The 17,001-nt window shown below is 46.8% G+C and overlaps 1 protein-coding gene across 6 annotated transcripts in view; it reads left to right on the top strand.

The window, feature by feature from the left end:
- Positions 1-17,001, top strand: part of DOT1L (DOT1 like histone lysine methyltransferase) — a 49,327-nt gene that overhangs the window by 12,039 nt on the left and 20,287 nt on the right. For all 6 annotated transcript variants that reach the window (XM_015886194.2, XM_015886193.2, XM_015886192.2 and 3 more), the window contains exons 4-12: positions 1,438-1,501; positions 2,960-3,188; positions 4,587-4,681; positions 6,989-7,051; positions 11,989-12,044; positions 13,744-13,823; positions 14,559-14,627; positions 16,013-16,119; positions 16,409-16,450. In XM_015886194.2, coding sequence (XP_015741680.1) covers positions 1,438-1,501; positions 2,960-3,188; positions 4,587-4,681; positions 6,989-7,051; positions 11,989-12,044; positions 13,744-13,823; positions 14,559-14,627; positions 16,013-16,119; positions 16,409-16,450 — 805 coding nt within the window. The remainder of the gene's footprint in view (positions 1-1,437; positions 1,502-2,959; positions 3,189-4,586; positions 4,682-6,988; positions 7,052-11,988; positions 12,045-13,743; positions 13,824-14,558; positions 14,628-16,012; positions 16,120-16,408; positions 16,451-17,001) is intronic.

Genomic DNA, 17,001 nt, shown 5'->3' with positions numbered 1-17,001 from the left:
CACTGCGAAACAATGATCGGTATCTGAGCTGTTGGATTGCATCCAGCCTTAGTGAGCTGAATGGCACCGAGGTTTAACTACTTCTGTAGTAACTCAGAATTCCTGTTTAGAAAGCTGCATGCCAGAGCTGAGTGTCAGCGCTGCGTCCTTCTCCTGCCTGAGCTGTGGGAGCTGAACCTCCCCCTTCGTCCTCTGTTCAGAGGAACACGATGCTGTTTGGGTTGGGGATCAATTAAAAGACAAACCATTCCTATTGCTCTCTTGGGCAGCTAGAATGAGTTGGAGGTGCTTGTGTCTATGTGTGAGTGCCTATTCCACAAAGAGCTGCCAATGAATGTATGGTGTGTGGTGTTCACCTTAGGGCTGGTGGGGGCAGACCCTCAGCCTGCAGCATCTCCTGGGGTGAGTCTGTGTGCATGGACTTGAGGTAGGATGAGGAGCTGACCCGCAGGCTGTAGCATGCAGAGACCTCCCTGATTGCTTATGTGGGGACAAACAAACTTCATCCAAGTCATGCAAAGGGAAAGACTGCATTTATTCAAGTCCATAGCGTGGCTAAATTCGTAGATTGAGGATTGCAGGTGAAACTCCATCCCTGGTTATAATCCCGAGCCCCACACAGGTACTGCTATCATGATCTGCTTAAGGTGTTTTTCCTCCTCTCCATTTCATTTTGACTGCTTGATTGCGGTGCCACTTCTTTTTATGTCCCTTGATTCCCACTTCTTGCTTCAGAGATGGCCACGATTTCATTATCTTGCTTCCATGACTCTTTATTTGTTTTATTTTAGTGTTTTTATAGAATCTGGTTATATAATGCTGATTTCCTACCAATATCCTTTTCCTCCCTGGCATGAGATGCATTTTTGTTTTTAATCCTCTAAGCTTCTGCCATGGAGGCATCTGGCTGCACCGACTAATCCTGAGCAGCCCACGAAGCAGCCACTGTCCTGAAGTGCTGATCATAGAACCATTCTGGTTGGAAAAGTCCTTTAAAGGTCATCATGTCCAACCATTCACCTCCCACCAACACTACCCACCCTCTGTACTTCAATGGAGTAAAGAAAAGCAGTGTACACATGCCTTACATTTCTGTCTGCGTGGAGGAAAATAAGTAGTGGGCTATGAGAGCAGCAAACTTCCTCATAAATCAGAGCTTAAGTTCAATAATTTTCCTGTTCATGAAGGGGAATGATATTATACGAATGTTCAGCTTCCAAAATGGGAGTGCCTTTCTTCTTTCCACGGCACCAGCAGGTTGTAGAACTTGTTGCTTCTTTGTCATGTACTACGTGGTGTCCTAAGGCCATGCAGGTAATTACATGCTCTGCAAGAAGCAAGCCTCGAATAGCTCCTATCATGACAGAAGGGCTCAAAGTTGTACCTCCAAGCTCCCCTTTTGCCTTCCTCTTGTTAACCTGCGCTCTCTCCCCACAGCTTTGAAAGCATGCAGCGGCTGTGTGACAAGTACAACCGCGCCATCGACAGCATCCATCAGCTGGTATGTATTGGCCATTGCTGTGCCATGGAGCTTATCCCACTGCTTTGAACTTATGTGTAGTGAATAGCATCTAAAAACCATCGGGTTGAGCACTGGGTGTCACTGATTCTCCAGCACTTCCATTCTTTTGGGGGGTTTAAATCTTTAAACCATCTCTCCTTGTCCATCTATCAAAGAGTTACTATCAGAGGGGCCGTCTCACAGGAGGAAACAAGCACAGTAACTTTATTTTTCCCCCTTTTTCCCTAAATGCAGGCTTGTAAGCTCTCATTCTGCTGCTCCTTTGGCACTTTGCCGTTCCCTTCAGGGGGCCGAAAAAAGGTTTCCATGTATTTCATACACAGAAGTTTCACAGGGATTTATCATATAGGTTTACTTTTGCATGTGGAAATCTGTGGCTTATGGGTTCTTAAGCCATCCATATGAAGCCCCCTGTGTATTGTGGCAGCGATCCATGGCTTAGGAATTTCCGTGCTCACCATTCAGTTCTGCTCTGTGCTGTTCTGATGGGGGAAACTAGAGTGTAATCTCAGACCTATTTAACAAGGTGTGTTTTCTTTCTGTAAGGTTGAATTGAAGGAAGTAAAACATGAGTAATAATGAATTAATGTTAGCAGTCTGTTTAATTGTGAAATTATAGCTGGATTTCTTATCCTCTCCATTGTGGGAATTACTGCAGCACAGTAAGACCTTTTTCTGTCCTTTAAGGTCTTGTGGCTCCTTAAAGACTATTTGGATTTCCTATGTGAACATGATGTCCCTCCTGCCACCCGGATCTCAAACATAGGAACATTTAGGCCAGATTCTGGAGTTGCCCTTTTTGTTTTTCCTTACTGAAGGGAAAGGCAGACGCTGTGTTTAGGGATGGGTGTTTCTTTTGAAGAAACAGGGGAAGCTCGATTTCCATCTCTTTCCTGCCACTCCTGTTTGTGTACATATGATCCGTCCCAGCCCACAATTCCCAGTGGAAGTTGAGCTGCTCTTAGGCTGAGGTTACAGCCAACATCAGTTCAGTGGTGATCAGTAGATGCAGGTTTGTTCACCCATTTTTGATGCCTTTTCCAGATGTGCTCACAACTAAACTCTCTGTTGATTTTTTTCCCTTCCCTTCATTAGCAGTGATGTTTGAAGTTACCCATTAGTTCACTAATATTTGCTTGTCCTCACATTCCTATCACGGAATCACAGAAATAACCCAGGTTGGAAGAGACATCAAAGCTCACAAAGCTCCAACCCCCCCAATGCAGGCAGGGCCACCAATCTTCCCATTTAATAGCAGCCCAGCACTGCATATGGGGCCTCATATTATAGAGATTATAGAGACAATCCCCTCCCTGTCCCTGCTGGCCCCCATCTTCTAATGGAGCCCAGGATACCATTTGCTTTCAAGCTGCAGGAGCACACTGCTGCCTCATGTTGAGTTTTTCATCATTATCCTTTGCTGTTCTTTCTGTGCAGTGGAAGGGAACCACCCAACCGATGAAGCTGAACACGCGTCCCTCCAACGGGCTCCTCCGGCACATCCTACAGCAGGTTTACAACCACTCGGTGACCGACCCTGAGAAACTCAACAACTACGAGCCCTTCTCCCCAGAGGTGTATGGAGAAACCTCCTTCGACCTGGTGGCCCAGATGATAGATGAGATTAAAATGACAGAGGACGATCTCTTTGTCGACTTGGGCAGCGGTGAGTGGCTGATAACTGAAGGGTTTATTCTTTTTGCTCGCTGTTTTTTTCCTTTTTTGTCATAAATTCACGTTTGGAAAGTAAACCAGGGCTAAGGATTACGCTCTAGAATAAGCATCTTTTCTAGTTAATCCCCAGCGATGCTTCTGCTTTTCACAACAGGATTAAGCAGACTAAGCAGATGCCCCAGACCTTGTTCCCTGTGGTGAGATGTTGGCCTGTGAGTGCCATGAACCCTCCTTACAGAAAGCTCTTTGTGTCTGTTGGTGAATGTGGTGAATACACCTACAAAGAAGGGACAACATATAATAAAAAGATGCTTAAACTAGGACATCCACTCCATTTTTAAGGATTCATCAATTATGTGTGAATTCAGTTTACGCCATTCATATATAAGGATACAATTTCCTCACCTCTCCCATGAAACTCTGGGCACAGAATCTGAAAATTAGGCAGTTTTTTCCCTTCTGATGTATTTTTTGGTGTATCAGAAAAGATTTCGTGCTTGTCTGTGACAGCTGTGTTGTGAGACCCCACAAACCCAACAGAGTGACTGCGGCTGCCTCTTGTGTGTAGGTTGGAGTTTTAAAAGGAAGTTTGAGGTGGTAAAGAAAGCAGCTATGACTCAAAGCCATGTGGAGCAGATAATATACTGAGTAAGGAGATGATGTTCTTCTTTTTGTTGCTAAAATCTGCTTTTGAGCAGGAAAAGAGTAATAAGAATTTCCCCTTTTACTGGATGGGTCTTAAAACTGTGGGTGAAGTTTTGATTCTGGTATGATGTAGGACTTCTAGGGAAAATATTAAAGAACTCATCAATACAACCATCCTCCCTCCAGATCCCAGTGTGTCTGCGGTCAGGGATCACCTCCTCCTGACCCCTTCCTCCCTCTGTGCAACTTACATCTTAAATTTCCTGTTCCAATGACTGATGGCCAGCTGAGACCTGCAAAAAGGCATCAGGTCCAACAAGCTAAGAACACAACAACAGAAGAGGCCATAGATACTGGTGGCTGTTTGTTCAGGAGGGTTGAAGAAGGTGATACCAGGAGTCCTGCAGAGCAGCTGCAACAACTGCTGTGTTGTGGGTCTTATACTGTCATCCTTAAATGGAAGCATCAGAACTATAACACCACGTTTCTTTTTTCTCCTGTAAGAGAAGTTACTGCAGTTCAGCTGCAGTGCACTCTCCCTCTCCAGGATGCAAATTCCTTTTACAGGAAGGCGGGTTCTTAGCATTTAACATATCTGGTAGGAAAATGGGGCTCATTTCAGCGATACACGATTTGAATTGCAGAATAGATGGAACTCGTGGGACTTTCTGCATGTTTCCCATTAATGACTCCTTGCTTTCCTCTCTTCCAACCCTCTCTCAGGTTTGTTTTCTCTCTCCTGCAGGTGTGGGTCAGGTGGTGCTTCAAGTGGCCGCAGCCACAAACTGCAAACATCACTATGGTGTGGAGAAAGCTGACATTCCAGCCAAATACGCTGAGGTCAGTGGCTTGCTGTGAGCAATGTACATACTTGTGTTTCTCAGGTTAAGCCCTGGAGTGCAGCGTGCCTGGGGGAGAGAGTGTGTCCTTTCCTTGTGCCTGCTGAGAGCTCAGCGTGTTTGTAACTGATGTAGGACTTATTCAAGAGGAAATGCAGCCTCACCTACACATCTGTACTTGTGGGTGTGAAACGGCTCTCATGCAGAGGGCTGTCAGAAACCAAAGCACTGTACACAAATCTGGGAAGGAATCGACTCGACAAACAGTTTTTAAGAGGTTTTAAAGCTGTCTTTCAGCCTAAGGCGCTGTTGCCCCTTTTTGGTGTCCCATAGCTGGAGTCCAGCTTGGTTGTTAAGCTGGGATAGGCTGACCAACGAGGCTTGTGAGTGCCTTGTCTGGTTGGTAACTATGTGCAGCCAGAGGAAATCTTACACCAGTGCCATAACGTGTAGGCAAGCAGACAGTTTTCTTTCAACTTCTCTAATTCTGTGCCAATGGGGACACAAAGAGATAATCAATTCCAAGGCGATCCCGGGAGACAAACCAGCTACAAGCAGGCAATCAAGGTTAGCCATTCCTTACCATACAAAGTTTACTTTCTTCAGCAGACCGAACAGAAACGTACCCCTCCGTGTTGTTAAAGTAAGCTGACTCAGTCTGTGCAGGCCAGAAAATTATGCCTTATGAAGGGAAAACAAACCCTTGATCCTCCTTTTAAGTGGTGTGGGTAAAAATACGTAAACACGGTGGTGAGGAGAATCAGACAACGATCTAAAAATCCATTTTGTTTCTCCTCCTGTGACCCAGTGGAAATTTCCAACTGGAGCATCGTGCATTCGCTCTGCGTGAGCCTCCTGGTTGCACTGGAGAGTCACTATCTGAATTGAATAGTGATCTTAGCGTAGAGATGAATGTTAAAGAGGGAATGTTAGGTCCTCACTTGCACTAATACCCCTCCCATCAGTGTGCAAACATAAGACCTTAGTGATAATGGTGAGCAAACAGAAAAAAAACACTAAACACAACAGAAAACACCACCCAGAAATTAAATATTGGTTTTAACTCGTGGGCTGCCTTCTGTTGCAGAAGAGCACCAGTATTTCTTAGGCTTATGGGATGAACAAATTGTCCAGCACTGTTCTGCTGGTTGCAGATTGAACAGCTGAGCAGATGCTGCTTGCATGCAGCTGATCTGCACTGAGCTCTGTGGAGCAGTTCTCTTCCCAAGCTCTGACAGACACTTGTGGAAGAGATTGGATTAAGCTCCTAGTTCACATTGGCTGTGGCAGCACGTCTCTGGCTGCTTTAGTAAGGAAAGGATGCAGATGGCTTTGTGTACCTTCAGTTAAAGAGGAAGAGTCTCATGGCTTTGATTTAGTGAAGCTGCACTTGAAAAATAAAAGCTCAAAATACATCCAGCACGTGAAAATACTTCTGGCTTTAGTGTGTTGTCCTGCAAAGCTTAGGGGGGGGCTCGAGAAACAGAGTTTCAGCACACATCTGTTGCACACACTTGCATTGAGCTGTGATGGATATCGACACATCTCAGATGTTGGTGGAGCTGGAGCTGCTCTCTCCTCTATGTCCTTTCATTGCTGCCTCCAAATTTGGGCCCTTCATTTGTGGAGTCAAATCCTGGAAATACAGGAAGTTTTTTTGCATCTTCTGAGACTCACACCCAGTGTATGGGTGGACCCTCACTGCCAATACAGCGTTAAGCCATCTTGACATATTTTTTTATTTATTTTTTCTTAATTTCACCTATATTTGGGCAATAGAAGACTGGTGCCACCCCCTGCACCCCCAGTCTGTTTAGGTGCATCTGCAAGCACTCCTTGTTGCTCTGACAAATTAATGCTCCCTCCACTGGCTGTTGCATTTGCTCTTCATGCTACTTTCTGCTGCTTCACCCCAGCTGACCCGTCTAAGCTTTGCTATCTGGGCTTAGATTGGATGTTTTCAATGCCTCCTACTCTGTGGGATTATACACCACAACACAGCAGCTACTTAAGGTTGTGTCATTTTTAGTGGTAAGCGGCGTCAGCTCAGATTGCATTGCTTGTAACATGTAATTTTGTTGAAAAGGGGTGGGAGAGAGAAGAAAATGCCAGCTTTGTCTCTTTCGTGGTGCAAATCTTTTTGTTAAGAAGTGGCAGTGAATGTTTGCCTTGTATCCCTTGAGTGTTAACAGGGAATAAATGGTGGGGAGGGGGTTATTGAGTGGTGTCAGAACTTATCTGCTATCGCTGGTGTCTCACTGCACCAAGACATCCTAACAGGTGGATTTGTTTCTCTTCCCTCTTCCAGACGATGGACAGAGAGTTCAGAAAGTGGATGAAATGGTATGGGAAAAAACATGCAGAATACACAGTGAGTGCAATTCAGCTGAAAAGCCTTGTGGTTCGTGCTGATGTATATTGTGTGTAAAACCCTCTTCAGCCCTTCGCCAGCAAAGCAGCCGTATGAGTCGTGTCTGCTCCCCAGCTTTTCCTTGACCTCAAGGATGATTGTCTCCTCCCCGCAGCCTCTTTCTCTCATTTACTATTTGGTGTGGTGTTATGGAAGTGCTCTCAGGGCTTTCCAGAAGCTGTTGGATGGTTTATCCTTCCAGCATTCTGCTGGTCATGGTGGCTGGGCTGCAACTTGTCTTCTCTTTGTGGTAATCCCTTCTTTTCCCCCCATCTCCCTCATGTGATGTGGACATGGCAGCTCCTGCTCATGTTGTCTGAGCCCTCCTGCAAGAAACAAAGGCCAAAGCTTTGTGTCCTGCAGGCAGGTGAAGGTGTGATCAGTGGGTTTGGTGCTGCAGGAGCTTGAAGTTCTGCATGAAGAGCAGCACTGAGGTTAAGGCAGAGAGCCTTAATAGCAAAGATGGTGTCTAGGTGGAGCTGCAAGTAGGTGTGTGGGCTCGGAAGGATGGCAAGCAGTTTGCTCTCCCCTAGAAAGGGCCAGGATGGGATGCTGCATGCATGGAACCTAGACCAGAAACAAACAGGGCATCACAGGCACCCATCTGTCTTGGGCTGCGGGTATGTGTTCCAGAAGCTTTCCATTTCTGAGATATCATTTTCACTCCAGAATAACAGTTCTAAGCTTGTGCAGATCCATAGACTTGGTCTGCCAAGAGGTGAAGGATGCTCCCCCATTGGGAGCTGGGCTGAGAAGGTGACAGAGCCACTTCTGTGCACTGTCTCCCTGCAGTGCCTTGGCTGGGTGTAGCATGGGCCCCTCCAGCAGCACTCTAGGCTTGCAATGGGACTGCTTTGTAGCAGGGTTGATATTGAGCTGCTAACTCTTTCCTGCTGTGGAAACACTGCGAATGCTTCGCTCTTCATGAAGTGGCCATATGGCATTTTTCCATTGTGTCACCCAGCTGGCATTACATGAAAGGAGCTGTTACTGAAGATACTCTGCTTATGAGCTGTGCAATTTAAAGAATAGGAGAGGAACTTGGAATAAATATTGGAAGCATATTGATTGCCTTAGGCAGCAAGCATTTCCATATTGCGCATTCCAAGCGACGGAATCCAGTGCTATATAGAAACAAAACTTAGATTTTGCTAGAGTTTATAACTTTGTTTGAATAAAATTTCTCTTTTTTGGTTGTGCATTTTGCTTTTCTGGAAAGCAAAGTCCCAAAATCCCATCTGCTGGAGATGGAATAAGTGTGGATTTCCATCCTTACGCCTTTATTGTTCAGTTTCAGTTGCTCCTCTGCTTTCCTGATGGCTGATTCTCTATCAGCGAGGGCTAATGAATACTCTGCTGTTCCCCTCTGTTGTATTGAGAGGGAATCCATTATAGCTCCATGCATTATGCTGGGGTGTCCCATTTCCTTTCAGCTCCCCTTATCTGCTCATTTCTGTCCCTGCTGCACTCAGGAGTTTCCAAGATCAGCTTCGCCCCATTCTTTTAAAGCAAATTGTTATACAAAGGGAACTGGAGATTTTTCTGAGGTCATCAGGTCTGGATAATTCAGAGGGGCTGCCTTGGGGAATCTCTGCGTGTGTGCAGTTCAGAGATGGGTGGCTTTATCCTCATATGGATCCAGCATCACCAGGTATGTGGGGCACTGCCATGCAGCAGAAAGTCATCTCTCCTTGAAGTAACACTTCAGGCTGCACTTGGTGCCCCTGTGCTGCTTTGCTGAGGCCATTCAGCAGAGCAGGAGGAGGAGGTCACTGAATTAGAGTGGCTCAGGTTGGAGGGACCTTACAGATCATCCTGCTGCCGTGGGATGGGCTGCCCAGTTCCCCATCCAACCTGGTCTCCATTCTGAGCTCCAGCACTGATTTGTGCAGGAGGAGCATTGATTCCTGCCTGATTCCTCCTGATTCCTCCATGCCTGATTCCAGCTGCTGGTTTGGGGGCAGTAACTGCCATCACAGTGCTTAAAAATCCCACTGCTCAACGGTAAGAAGGAGAGAGGAGAGCTGCATGTCCCAGATAGTTTTGAATGCCCTATTTCAGCGGGAAACGCAATGTTTTGGTATTCGTAAGGGCCTCCAACCATCCCCTGTGGCTTTGAAACGATGCCACGTTTCGGAGGTTTGGATCCGTGCCTCCAGTTATTTTTGAAAAGAACAGGAACCTAAAAATATCCGTGTGTACTTTACCAGGCAGAATGGACTCTGTTGGGTTTGGTTGTGTTTTCTTTGTGAGCCAAGAGTTTGCACGGAGGCTGCTGGAATGAGGAACGCTGCGTGCGAATTTATGGCTCCGGTCTGCGCAGGGTGAGAACTAAACCTTCCTCTGAGCAACAAATTGAGTTGGAATGGAGCTCTGAGAGCCGGCTGCTCCCACTCCTTGCATTGACAAGGGGCACCCACAGCTCCTCTTGGTGCTCAGAGCCCATCCACTGGCCTCAGGTCCTTGCAGGGTTGCAGCACTCATTGCTTCTCTGTTCTAAGGAAGAAGGGCTCAGCCTCCCTGCTCTGCTCCATGGGGTGACACCTCACTGCCATCATGGCACTGCTAAGCGTGGTCTGTGCTCTCCATAAGGCAGAGCTGCTCATTGGGAGAACCTGAATATCAACCTGTTCTCCCTTCTTAGTTTAGAAGCAGTGCTGGCTGGCGGCTCTCTGAAGTGGATTTCAGCGAGCTAATTATCCTTTTAGATAAAGCACATCTCCTGCATTGTCTAATCAGATGAAAATATCTGCATTACAGATGGTCCCTTCCATTCATTATTTACTAAGCAGATTACGTTTCTCAGGGAGAGGAGGAACATGATGGGGGTGGGGACACTGGTGGGATGAGATTGAGGGCATCCTTGTGCAGGGACTGCATCCTATAGCTGGCATCACCAGTGCTGCACCCTGGCAGGAGTAGAATTGCTCTCCCACTTGTTGTTTCACTCTCAAAATCAGTATCAAGTTGGATTCGGGGGGAGTTTTGTTGCATTCATTGTGTTGGCTGATGGTAAAGGCTTGGTTCCTCTCCTTAAGCCATCATTTGGCACTCTTGGTCCCATTGCTCCCCAGTATAGTGGGTTAAAAAGAGGGTGGTCAGAAAGAACCCAGCCAGATTGCTGCTGTTCTCTATTTAGAATGCAGATGACTGACCCAGGAATCACTGTCTGCCACCCAGAGGGGAAACATAAGCAGTTTTCTCCCAACCACAGAGGAGCAGCTGGTTCTTTCAGTACTTTGGTATTTCTCCTGGTGAGATTTTCCCCTCAACTGTTGGCAAAGTAGGAGCGAGGGTGGCATTACAGCACCAAAATGAAAGGGTTTAAAGCAGTGCTGTGGTTTGTTTGAATTTTAACCCAAAGTGGACGAGGGGAGCATCTTCCATATGTGTTCTATTGGGTTAAGGAATGGAGATTTTGGTTCTGATTGTTCTCTTCCAAACCGTGTAGGTAAGACAGATGCGTGGTGTAATTGGATCCAAGTAAGTCAGGATCCAAACAGGTTGGATTTCAAGACCTTCATACGAAGCTTCGTATTCCAAAATGGTTTTGTGTTATGCTGGTGCTTTGTTCATTTGCAAGGTTACGGCTTTATCATCACACCTCGTTATTTCTGAAGTGTTTTTCCTTCCTCCTGTTGGTCTGTGATGTTGGAAACCGACTGCATTGCATGGAGGAAGACAGCATAGAAGCTGCCTTGCAAAAAGCATTGCTCAATAAGTACAGTTACCTTGCTTGTGGGTTTTTTTGCTGTGTCTTGATTACTCAACCAGGATACAAGAATAAAACAGAATTGTCCTTTGAAAGGGTGCAGAGATGGCCACAATCTCTAAATAAGGCTTGTAGAGCCCCAGAAGAAACGTTTCACTATATTAGCAGAGAAAAATAACATCCTTTAGAGCTGTTCTGAGGTTGCAGGGAGTGTTTGCTGGAGGTTTTGGCAACGTCTGGCTGGGTTGGATCTCTCCGAGCTCAGTCTCCAACGTGTGCTTTGTTCTTATTACAGCAGGGATATCATAAAGTGCATCACCCCCTGGGCAGGTGTGGTGATGTAGGTGGTCCTTCTGCTTTAAAACCTTCTGCTGGGTGGTACAGACTGACCTTGGGTTATCGTAACCCATTGTTTTTTGCTGATTTGGGCACACTGAGCTCTATGCAGAGTTCCTGCTCTCTTCCCAAGACCACTCAGTATGTGTCCCTCTTAGCCCTATGGTGCAGTGCCTCTGCCATTGTTTCTATGGCTCTGGGTGAGGTCAGGCTGCTCTGATACAAGGGCAGGTTGTGGGGAAGGCAACCAGCTCCGCTGCTGTGGGTCTTGCTGGCTCAGCTCTGGAGACCTGGAGAGAGCTCAGTGATGTGCTGCCACGTGGCTGTCACTCAGCTGGAATTAGACCTGGCAAGTAAAGCACTCGTGCCTTCCCAAACAAAGGAGTAGGTGCAGAATAAGGATGCTCAGCAGTCACCGGTGCTGCTGTGATGTTTATGAGCTTGTGACACAGCCATCATCTTCCTGCCCTTCAGAGGGTGTCATTAATTCGTTATATTATTGCTTGTGACTTCTCTCCCTCTCTTACCTTCCTCCCCTCAATCTGCTTTCATCTCACTCATGGCACCGCGCAGCAGCTTGGCCCTGACATTCCCCTCTTACATCCCAACATTGCTGTGCAGAAAAGCTGTGGGGGTTCCCCTGTGTTCCATCAGGGAGATTGTGCTGTGGGACACAGAGACCCTTCCCCATTTCCCCCATAGAGGGTGGGTGCAGGGGGGGGGATCCTGCAGTGTGGTCACTGGGCTGAGGCAGCAGAAAGGGAAGGGATGCATGGAAAGGAGCAGCGTTAACTTACTGATCTGTGGGGTTTTTTTTGTGTTTCTTGTCTCTTTTTTTTTTATCTTTAAGCTGGAAAGAGGTGACTTCCTATCGGAAGAATGGAGGGAGAGAATTGCAAACACAAGGTACAGTACAGCCATTGAATGAATGCTGCTTTATGAACTGAGCACTTGGGAGGCTGTATGATGGAAATTGGGAGGCTGGCCAGTTTCTCTATAGAATTTCCGTAGCAAATACCAAAAGCTGATCTGCCAGCCCTCGAATTGGCCTCTTCAGATCCTGTTTTCTGTTGAGAGGAATGGCTTTAAACACATGTCCTGGGATATTACACCCAGGGGTGTATCCAGGAGACGTTCTGGTTGTGTGACTCAGAAGAGACCCCTGCTTGTTTTGCCTTTTGCTTGTCTCAGGGGTTACCGTGGCTGTGTGTGCCTGCAGCCAGGCTCAATTCCCACGTTAAAAAATAATACAGCAAAAGATCCAATGAATCAATTCCAGCTCCAGCTGGGGATTCATTCAGACTCATTATCTCAAACATTTATCCCTGTAGAGATCTATGGAGGGTTGCATCCATGCTTTGAGTGAGCTCCATCACAGAGTCTCTCCACCAAACTTCAGAGGAGCTGCCATTAATGTATGGGCAACACTCAGTGCTGCAGGTCCCTGCCTGGGGCTGCAGAGCCTGCACGGGCTGTTGTGCCAGAATGAACACTTAGAAACACACGTGGCCACTTCTCCTTTTCCCTTTCCTTTCCTGGATGTTTTCTGGTCCCATTAACGTGCCTGGCTGTGCTGCAAGGCCTCTTTTCTGGCACGTGTTGGGAAGGAGCAGGAAGAAACCCCTGCGAGCCTCACTTGCCAGGCAGGGCTTCCCAAATTTCCAGCAGCAAAGAGCAACAAGACTTTTACTTTATTTTTAGTGCATGCTTCTTTCCTTTTCTTTTTTTTTTAATCTGTGGTTTTTAATAACTTTGGCTGCTGCTCACAGACACATTGTCCTTTGCTGAGCACGTCTCATACGTAGAGGCACGAGGAGGGGAGTTTGCAAGCAAGCCCTCTTGCAAAGGGAGCAGCTCTTTGTGCCAGCACTGCACACAGTGTGTACGTGCGGGGTGCTGGCAGGGAGCAGCACAGGGACATGTGGACACAGCCCCCAAAATGCTGTTTTCCTTTTGGATCCATAATGTGTTCTGTTCCATTCCCAAAGCACCATACCTACATGTGAGCAATGCTTTCAACAACAACCCCCCCTCCTCTCACTGCATTTCCTACCCCAGACAGAGCTGCAGCTCTTCAGTTGGGATTAGGGTGAAGTGCAGGGTTTAGTGCAGTGAAAACACTGGGAGCAGCAAACCTTTCCTCCCAGGGCCAAAAGAGCAGCTGTGATCTTTTGCTGTTGTGCATCCAATGTGAACAAGTGATGGGAAGAGCCGTGTATGTGTGAGGATCGTTTCCTGTGTGTGGCGAGTGTGGTCTCAGTCGTCGTGTTGATGTTTGCTCTCACCATGGGAAAGGGGTGAAAATATTTTGCACATTGTCTCTGCATTGAAAGTTGCTGATGTAATGAATGAGACGTGGTGCAGAGCCAGCTGTGTGCCGGGAGGAGCTGTCGGAGCAGGCTGCCCTCACTCTTCATCTTAAATGCAATTATTTGGGCAGTGCTGTGGGTTGTGGGCTGCTTTGTGTGGCAGTGCCAGGAGCAAACTCTTTGTTCTTTGGTTTCATAGGGGGCTGAATGCATAGAGCTGGGGAGGGGGTGGTGCTGTGGGTGTGCTCGGTGCCAGACACCCATCCATGTTTATTAACTCCACCGTTATCTTGCAGTGTTATTTTTGTGAATAATTTTGCCTTTGGTCCTGAGGTGGATCACCAACTGAAGGAGCGATTTGCCAACATGAAGGAAGGTAACCAATCCAACACCCCACCTTTTCCCATGGGTTGTAACTGGTTTGTAGCTGCCAGGTTGGTGGCTTTCCATCTGAGCCATACAAACACAAACCAGAGATCCATGTGGGCACTTAAAATCACATTATGGCTTCCGGGTTGGAAGGGAGCTCAAGGATCAGCTCCCTCCAGCCTCAGCTGGGTGATCTCTTGGGAATGGCTCTGCACATTAAACCTTCCTGCAGAGCTTTTAGGGCAGGAGGAGCCCTACTTACCTGCTCTGGGGTTCCCACAGCTGGGACACTTAGTGGTGGGGGCTGTGTGCAGCTTCCCTCATTGAACGCTGAATTCAATGAATGGGTTCTCCCATTTAAAACCGTCACATTGGGTACTGCGTGTTAACTAATCCATGTTAAAATGGGGATGCAGTCGCAGGTGATGTCTTATATGCTCCACAAGGGGCAGCCCTGATGTCACCCGAGGTGCTCTGGTGGCTTCCACTTCCCTTATAACCACTTGGATAAGTCACAGTTTTTGGTGTCTTGTAGCAGAAGAGAGAAAAATAAGAAATGCTAAGAGGGTTGGGGGGGAAAAAAGCAAACCAAGCGTGGAATGAACAGGGAAGCATTGGCTCCCATAGGACAGCTCTGTGCCAAAGTAAATAATGGAGACTTGGGGCTCTGCGAGGTTGTGGTTAATAACTGGTCATTCTAAAGGATACTGCAAACTGATTCACTTTCTTCTCTCTTTTCCAGGTGGGAGAATTGTGTCCTCAAAACCTTTTGCACCTCTGAATTTCAGAATTAACAGTCGAAACTTGAGTGGTACGATTGCCCTTTTTATTACCGTTGTTCACATGAAGCTGTAGTCCTTCCACAAACACATCTTTTGTTGCTCTTCATTAAGAGTTGCTAAGCAGGAAAGTTGTGTTATCATTGCACAGGTAGCAAAGGGAAATGCCTTTTAAATCGCTCAAACAAAAAGAAGGCAGGGGTAAATCCCAGCCATTGTGGTGTAAGATGCACTGATACTGACGTGCTTTGACCTCAGTGCTGCAAACAGATTGAACAGCCCCATCCCATCCACGCCCCATTGCTGTCTCTGTTTTGCTGCCAGCAACGTTTGTTTTCGTCTTTCTTTCCATCTGATCACAGCAGACGTGATGTTTGCCAATGTTATCCTCTGCAAGTGTGTGAGCTGCAGTTGGTTGAGGTTTGGAGGTTGCTCACGCGCTGTGCGGTTGGTTTTGTTTCTGACCTCCTTTTAGTTTTTATTGTTGAAAGCTATGGGAGCAGTGGGATGATCCAAGCTACAACGTGCACGTATTGTGTCCGGAGTAAAACACTCCTTGGGTTGAAAAAGCACTTTGTTCCCCTCCTTGTGCAGCATGGCAAAGTAACGTCCCGAGCTACAAAGCTCCTTCTCTGTTTTCCTTTTGGCAACTGCTTTTGGTTAACTGCTTTTCAAGAACGGCGATTTGCTGAGTGCCATTAAGGGCTGAAATAGTGCCATTGTGAGTTATTTTTATTGAATTGCTGTGTCTGGAGCACTGGGCAGACAAAACTGCCATTTTCCTTCTTGATGCTGTTTTCCGTGGCATCCAGAGCTGCATTAACCATTAAGTGTTGGCTGTTGACTGCCTCAGCTCCCTCCGTGCTGGGTTTGGTAGATTGTGGTTATTGAAAAGAGCAGAGAGGAGGCAAAGTGGCCGATGTGCCTTTTAGTCCCCTATAAAAGCTCTGATCACAGCAAACAGTCGGTCCCCCCCTTCCCCAGCACTGCAGTTCTGTGTATATCAGCCGCTGTGTCATGCTGAAGTGATGGAGAAATAGCTGATGGAGCTTTGGGTGGGAGGGGGTTGGTGCTCCAATGCCTGGCTGCTGCTTTGCCTTATAGGAATGAGCAGTGAAATAGTTTAAAAAACACAGTGGAAAGCATAAAGCTTGAAGAAAGAGGCAGCCTCCATGCTCAGTGGTTATGGAGATACTTGGGCACGTCCCAGACCTATTAATCCTGGGGAACAAAACAAATATGGCTGAGAAAGCAAATGCCAAACTGGTTTATCCTCAGTGTGAATATAATGCTGTTTACATGGGTTGGATCAAGGGTGTTCAGTAAGCAGTCCTAGACATAGGGTAAAGCTTTCGAATTTCTTATGTTTTCTGCTGGTTGCACGCAGTGAATGTATATCTTCCCTTTCTTCCTGCAGATATTGGCACTATAATGAGAGTCGTGGAGCTGTCACCACTGAAAGGCTCTGTGTCATGGACTGGGAAGCCAGTCTCTTACTACCTGCATACTATTGACCGAACCATAGTGAGTATCACTGCAGGCCAGGGCTCAACGTGCCAGCATCACACAGTGAAGTGAAGCGGGTGAAGTGAAGGAGCTTTGCTGCACGTAACCTTCTGCTGAGTGCAGATAGGTCTCACAAAGCTTCAAACTGAGGTTGGGTTGTGGGGAAGCTGATAGAGCCTTGTTGTGTTTGGGTTTCTCCTGCCGTGGAGGAGAAGCAGTCAGAATTTCTGCATTTGTCTTAAATTAATGTTTATTCTTATGTGTTCTTCAGTCTTGACTTACAAAATTGTCATCTTTGTGTTTGCAGCTTGAAAACTATTTTTCTAGTCTCAAAAATCCAAAACTCAGGGTAAGTCTCAGCTGTTTTCTGTAGACAATTCAGAGTAATGGGGAAGCCAGCAGGAGGGCTGTGGTCACTTCTTCAGGGTGTGCAGAATGGGTTGAAAATGAGATTCTTCTTGCTAAGTGAGGAATGGTGTGCAAGGAGCTAATTGAAGTGAAGCATCACACACCATCGAGCACTAATACAATCATGTTCAAGAGCTCTATAATGGGTAATTAATGGGGAGCCTCTAGGTGTTCTTCACTTGCCCTGGAGACCTACAGGGAGCTATTTGTTCATTAAAGCACTGAAGTTTTAAGGAGGAAATGATAGTTTGAATCTTTCCCAGTGCTCCACGGCATGGAAGTGAGGAGTGCTCTGAGATGAAGCTGTTGGGACTTCCATAGGGAACACAGAATGTGTTGGCAGTCATTGTGGTCTGTGCTGTTATGCATGGAATGATAGTGCCAAAGGATTTTTGGGACTATTGGGCTTTATCCAGCTGAAATAACTGATGGCAGTGGTGGTCCCAGTAATGGGGTGGAGCGAAGCCATGCAGCTTAAAGCTGTAGGAGAAC

The sequence above is a fragment of the Coturnix japonica genome, chromosome 28 (genome assembly GCF_001577835.2).
Source record: "Coturnix japonica isolate 7356 chromosome 28, Coturnix japonica 2.1, whole genome shotgun sequence".
In the NCBI taxonomy this organism is placed as follows: Eukaryota; Metazoa; Chordata; class Aves; order Galliformes; family Phasianidae; genus Coturnix; species Coturnix japonica.
The sequence above is the reverse complement of the archived record's forward strand: the minus strand, read 5'-3'. Positions and strand labels throughout refer to the sequence as shown.